This window comes from Rhinopithecus roxellana, chromosome 3 (assembly GCF_007565055.1).
Source record: "Rhinopithecus roxellana isolate Shanxi Qingling chromosome 3, ASM756505v1, whole genome shotgun sequence".
In the NCBI taxonomy this organism is placed as follows: domain Eukaryota; kingdom Metazoa; phylum Chordata; class Mammalia; order Primates; family Cercopithecidae; genus Rhinopithecus; species Rhinopithecus roxellana.
In genome coordinates this window covers 170,199,246-170,205,412 of record NC_044551.1, presented here as the reverse complement: position 1 = coordinate 170,205,412, position 6,167 = coordinate 170,199,246, and the positions used below count along the sequence as shown (strand labels likewise).

General features: G+C 52.9%; 1 protein-coding gene across 1 annotated transcript; it reads left to right on the top strand.

The window, feature by feature from the left end:
• Positions 1–205: 205 nt before the first annotated feature.
• Positions 206–4,529, top strand: PROP1 (PROP paired-like homeobox 1). Its single transcript, XM_010386460.2, has 3 exons — positions 206–614; positions 2,117–2,349; positions 3,724–4,529. The coding sequence occupies exons 1-3, from the start codon at positions 506–508 to the stop codon at positions 4,060–4,062; spliced, it is 681 nt and encodes a 226-aa protein (XP_010384762.1). The 5' UTR covers positions 206–505; the 3' UTR covers positions 4,063–4,529.
• The last annotated feature ends 1,638 nt before the right edge of the window (positions 4,530–6,167 follow it).

The window sequence follows — 6,167 nt, the reverse complement described above, 5'->3', positions numbered from 1 at the left end:
CCGTCCTCTGGGAATATGAGCCCTTGGCCCCAGTCCCTGGACCCTCCGACAGAACACCTTCCCTCATCCGGCTTGTGATCCTCCCTGAGCAAGGGGGCTCTGGCGACCGTGTGGTGATTGGAGGGGCCCGCAGGGGCGAGGAGGAGGTCACTCCTCCAAGACTGGGGGGTGGAACGGGAAAGTAGGCAGCTGACAGAAGAGAGCGGCATCCCGGTGGAGAGAAGGGCCAGGCAGAGTCAGAAACAGAGCAACAGGTGAAGCCGAGACAGGAGAATGAGATGACACTCAAGCCAAGAAAGGGGGAATTAGGAAACAATTAGAAAAAAGGTAAAGAGAGTGAAAAATCAGAGATAGCTACCTGCACCTACACACACATTCAGAGACAGAGACCCAGAGGGTGGCACACGCAGGGGGAGAAGGGGAGAGAACAGGTGTGGAGAGGAGCTGGGGAAGCAGAGAAATCTTGAGTCAGAGATTCAGGGACACTTGGTCCCCGTGGCGAGCCATGGAAGCAGAAAGGAGGCGCCAGGCCGAGAAGCCAAAGAAGGGACGAGTCGGCAGCAGCCTCTTGCCAGAGAGACACCCGGCCGCTGGGACCCTGACCACCATGGTGGGTGAGTGACTGTCCTGGTGTGCGTGGGTCCCTGAGGAGGTAGCGGGTGTGAGGCTGAAAGCATAGGCTCCATGAAGAAGGTTAGGAGGAGAAATTAAAAACAGAATCCTAGCATGTTAAAACTGTGGGAACCTTCGGAAGTAGGGGACTGGAGCACCCCTCGGCTTTACAGACTGGGGAACTGTGCCCTTGGCGGGAGGGGGCGGCTGAACAGCTCACATCGCAGTGGGGATGTGAGACAGTTACCTCTGTCCCCTCACTCCTGACCTCAGAGTTGGTCAGCCCAAGGTGCTGCCTTCTCTGAGGAAGGCAGGTGGAGGGGCCAGAGCTTTGGGTCCCGGGTGGGAGAGCGGGCTCCGTGTGTGTCCCCATGGTGGACAGTGAGCTCTAGGAGGGTCCACACCCTCGGGCCCCCATGGAGACGGTGCCTCCGCTCCAAACTCCAAACATCTTTTCTTGGTGTGCCTTCCAGGTGTGTCCTTTCCCTCCCTGTTCTCTCCTCCCCAGCAGCTCTCAGACTAATTAGTGTGGGGGCTTAGGGAGCCTGTGGGGAGGAGAGGCAAGCCTTTCCCACGAGCTCAAGTTCCTGCAGGCTGGTGGCTGGGCCAGGGCAGGGGTAGGGAGAAGATGAAAAGTAAGTAGGGAAGGGTGTGTCTGAGCGGAAGACGGGGGTGCTCATCTTCCCAGGTGAGGGGTGCAGGAGATGGCAGCAGTTTGAAGAAGGCGCAGGTTGAACCTGAGCCTCGCCAGCAGGGGACAAGCACTGGGTCTTCCCTAGACCGCTGGGATGGTTGTTAGGGTGCAGGTGCACACAGCAGACCCGCAGGGTGAGCCCTAGGCCGTTGTGTGTGTCCAGAGGGGTGAATGTCCATGGAGGGGTGTGTGTCTGGCGGTGTAGTAGGAAGTGGGCAGACGGTAGAGTTGCCAGGTAGACAGTGCACGAGTGCCAGGGCCAGGAATGAGTCTGAGGGTGTGCCCTGCGTAGACGGCACAGCCTCATGTCAGAGACTCAGAGGCAACCAGGGGCCGAGGCCAAGCAGGGTGCAGGAACCAGGCTATGGGCAGCTAAAAGATTCCTGGTGGGGCAGAGCTGGGGGCAGTGGCTCAGTCCTGTAATCGCAGCACTTTGAGAGGCTGACGTGGGAGGATTGCTTGAGGCCAGGAGTTTGAGACCAGCCTGGGCAACACAGCAAGACCCCATCTCTAATTTTTTTTTAATTGGCTGGGTATGTTGGTGTGCACCTGTAGTCCCAGTTACTCAGGAGGCTAAGGCAGTAGGATCACTGGAGCCCGGGGGTTCAAGGTTGCAGTGAGCTGTGATCACACCACTGCACTCCAGTCTGGGAGACAGCAAGACTCTGTCTCAAAAAAAAGAAAGAGGAAAAAAAAAAAAGATTGGAGCAGCACAGGAAGCACTGAGTGGAATCCGGGGACAGGCACATGTGATCCAGCATTGAGGAGCATCCTCCTCAGAAGCCACCTCTCCTTTCTCTCCCTTCTCAGACTCGAGTGCTCCATCCTGCAGGAGGCTCCCTGGTGCAGGAGTGGGGAGACCAAGGTTCTCCCCGCAAGGAGGACAGAAGGGCCGCCCGCACTCCCGGCGTCGCCACCGCACCACCTTCAGCCCAGTGCAGTTGGAACAGCTGGAGTCAGCCTTTGGAAGGAACCAGTACCCGGACATCTGGGCCCGGGAGAGTCTTGCCCGGGACACCGGCCTCAGCGAGGCCCGAATCCAGGTGATGCTCCAGGATCCCTCCTCTCTCAGGGAATAAATGCAGATTTCTTTGGTGCTGTCTTAGAATGTTAGGCATTATAACCCTAACCTAAACAGTCACCAGACACAGGCCTCATCAGACCACCAGCGTCAGAGTGTCTGCATCGAGACTATCACATCACTTGAGTTTAACCCTAGCTATAAGCTAATCTAACTTGAATTTCAACGCCTACCCTCAATTTTTAATAGTGATGCCAATTCTGACTGGGCGCAATGGCTCACGTCTGTAATCCCAGCACTTTGGGAGGCCAAGGTGGGTGGATCACACAAGGTCAAGGGTTTGAGACCAGCCTGGTTAACATGGTGAAGCCCCATCTCTGCTAAAAATACAAAAAATAAGCTGGGCATAGTGGCAGATGGCTATAATTAATCCCAGCTACTTGGGAGGCTGAGGCAGGAGAATCGCTTGAACCCAGGAGGCAGAGGTTGCAGTGAGCCAAGATCATGCCATTTCACTCCAGCTGAGCAACAAGAGTGAAACTCTGTCTCAAAAAAAAAAAAATAAATAAATAAAATAGTGATGCCAATTCCAACAGAAGTTCAATCCTAACTATTCACATACATTCGGAACCTTGTCCCTAATAATAGCCTTGAAACTCAATGAGCCAGACGCTCCCTCAACCCTAACCCCAGAGTTGGTTAGCTTTAATAAACCCTACCCTAAATTCAAGCTTGTCTATAGCAATTACATTTATCTACAGTCTTCATTGCTAAACTTAACCGAGCCGGGCGCGGTGGCTCAAGCCTGTAATCCCAGCACTTTGGGAGGCCGAGACGGGCGGATCACGAGGTCAGGAGATCGAGACCATCCTGGCTAACACGGTGAAACCCCGTCTCTACTAAAAAAATACAAAAACTAGCCAGGCGAGGTGGCGGGCGCCTGTAGTCCCAGCTACTTGGGAGGCTGAGACAGGAGAATGGCGTAAACTCAGGAGGCGGGGCTTGCAGTGAGCTGAGATCCAGCCATTGCACTCCAGCCTGGGCGGCAGAGGGAGACTCCTCTCAAAAAAAAAAAAAAAAATTTAACCGTAGGGGAAATTTCCCATTCTCTGGGGAAGGGAAATGTCACTGTCACCATATTTATCTCCTTGTTGGAAGTTGACATTTCTTATTCGCCCAGAGTGGTAGAAAAGGGCACATGTGGATGCAGGTTGGGGATAAGTCTGTGGGTTCCTTTGTCAGCAGACCAGGCTCAGCCAAGCCGTGTGGAAGGGCTTTACTTCCACTGGCCGTGCTGGAGAGGCCTGCTCCGTGTCCCTGCACCTCTTGTCATTGGAGTAGGGTGTCAGCACCAATGTCAGGTGTGGGCTCTGATGTGTTTGCTCCCCCTTCTCAGGTCTGGTTCCAGAACCGCAGAGCTAAGCAACGGAAGCAAGAGCGCTCACTGCTTCAGCCCCTGGCCCGTCTGTCTCCTGCCGCCTTTTCCAGCTTCTTGCCAGAGTCCCCTGCTTGCCACTACTCCTACGCACCACCACCGCCACCAGTGACCTGCTTCCCTCACCCCTACAGCCACGCCCTCCCCTCCCAGCCCTCCACAGGAGGCGCCTTTGCTTTGCCACACCAGTCTGAGGACTGGTACCCCACCTTGCACCCAACCCCTGCTGGCCATCTGCCTTGCCCCCCACCCCCTCCCATGCTCCCCCTCAGCCTTGAGCCATCCAAGTCCTGGAACTGAGGTCAAACAAGTACCACCAAGGTGATCCCCAGCCTGTGGCCCTCATGACAAAACAAAATGGGGTGGCTTCCTTTCCTTCTATGGGCGAAGCAGAAGTATGGTGAGGGTCAGCTCAGCAATTGGAAATTTAAAAATGGGAGATCATGGTGAATTCTCACTGTGGTGATGAGTGGAGGAAATCTTGGGAGGTGAGCTGCTGGAAGAGACAGGCAAAGAGGCCTCCGTGGAGCTGCCTGCTAAAGGGTGATATTGATGGAGACAGTTGCTGGTGAGTGGAGATGATTGAAGGGCTCGGACGTGAGGGCCTTCATTAACTGAGATCACGATTGAAGAAGATCCCAGCTCTTTCTGGCTGATTTCAGTCAGGCTTCTGATTTAGAGTCTACCTATACATCCCTTCCCCACTGCCCACCCTGCCATCTCAATCAGTCACTCACTTTTGTTTATTCTGTCCTAGGAATTTTGTTGTTGTTGTTGTTTTTGAAACGGAGTCACCCAGGCTGGAGTCCAGTGGCGCGATTCTGGCTCACTGCAAACTCCACCTCCTGGGTTCAAACCATTCTCCCACCTCAGCCTCCTGAGTAGCTGGGACTACAGGCGCCCACCACCACGCCCAGCTAATTTTGGTTTTGTATTTTTAGTAGAGATGGGGTTTCACCGTGTTGGCCAGGATGGTCTCGATTTCCTGACCTCGTGATCTGCCCGCCTCGGCCTCCCAAAGCGCCAGGATTACAGGCGTGAGCTGCCGCACCCAGCTGAAATATCTCTTGGGAGTGTCTTCTCCTTTCCATTCCAGCAGAGACTTGGCTTTTTCTGACCCCGTATTTTCTCACTTATTGTCTGCATAGGTTCCCTTAACTCTAGTCTATCCCACTTCCAACAAACCTGTGCAGATCTGAACATCAAGGAATGCTCTCCAATGTCTTATAAAAAATACATAAATAACATTTGATTAGTTTTGCCTGTAGAAGTCTTCAACGTCTGCCTTCAACTAACTTTTAAATCAGCGGCACATTTTAACATAATGTGGTTTCTGATGGAGAAGAAGCCATTTGATTTAGGGCAAACTTTTCTAAAACCAAACCATCTGAGGCTGATAAGGGGCCACTCCCAGGAAGGGACCTGCCTTGTCTGGGAAATGCCTTGGTCTTGAACCCTCTCAAAAGAAACAGCATGGAGCTTAGTTCGTGGTACAATTTTTATATCATATTGCTTATTATGCACTTATTTTACTCATAATTCACTGATTTATATGTAGACTTACCTCTCTTATTGGCAGGTTCATAGAAGACTACTTTTTTAATTTTTAAATTTTTTTTGAGATGGAGTTTTGCTCTTGTTGCCCAGGCTGGAATGCAATGGCATGATCTCAGCTCACTGCAACCTCCGCCTCCCGTGTTCAAATGATTCTCCTGCCTCACCCTCCCGAGTAGCTGGGATTACAGGGTGTGCCGCCACCCCCGGCTAAGTTTTTGTATTTTTAGTAGAGATGGGATTTCACCATGTTGTCTAGGCTGGTCTCGAACTCCTGACCTCGAATGATCCACCTGCCTCAGCCTCCCAAAGTGCTAGGATTTCAGGCGTGAGCCACCATGCCAGGCCTATTTTTCTTTTTTAATTTTTATTTTTTCGTGTGCCTCTAGATAGGATTTTTATTCTTCGGTTTTCCCCCTCCCTCTTTCATCCCTCTCCTCTCTTCCAACTCCTCTTCCCTGTCCCATCCTTGCTGCCCATTTAGTGGGAAGGAAGTTTCCCTGTGCCTGCAGCCCTGCTCCCCAACCCTCAGCAGGGCTACCTTCTGCAGAAGCAGGGCAGAGGGTAGGGGACAAGGGATGGGGAGGCAGCTGGAAGGAGTGAAGAATGAAGCCTGTGGAGGGAGGTGGGTGGTGATGGCAGCAGTGGCGGCTGTCCCCTGGCATTCTTGTGCTCACAGCACTTCACAGAAGAATTTTTTTTTTTTCTTGAGACTTAGTCTTGCTCTTGTCACCCAGGCTGGAGTGCAATGGTGTGATCTCGGCTCATTGCAACCTCCACTTCCCAGGTTCAAGCAATTCTCTTGCCTCAGCCAACCGAGTACCTGGGAGATTACAGGCATGCACCACCAC

What these genes read in the sequence shown, in the direction of transcription:
- PROP1 (XM_010386460.2), top strand. Translation starts at nt 506, where the DNA reads ATGGAAGCAGAAAGGAGGCGCCAGGCCGAGAAGCCAAAGAAGGGACGA. An exon ending in GACCCTGACCACCATGGTGG is followed by an intron (nt 615 to 2,116) that starts GTGAGTGACTGT and finishes CTCCCTTCTCAG; the next exon opens with ACTCGAGTGCTCCATCCTGC. An exon ending in TCAGCGAGGCCCGAATCCAG is followed by an intron (nt 2,350 to 3,723) that starts GTGATGCTCCAG and finishes CCCCCTTCTCAG; the next exon opens with GTCTGGTTCCAGAACCGCAG.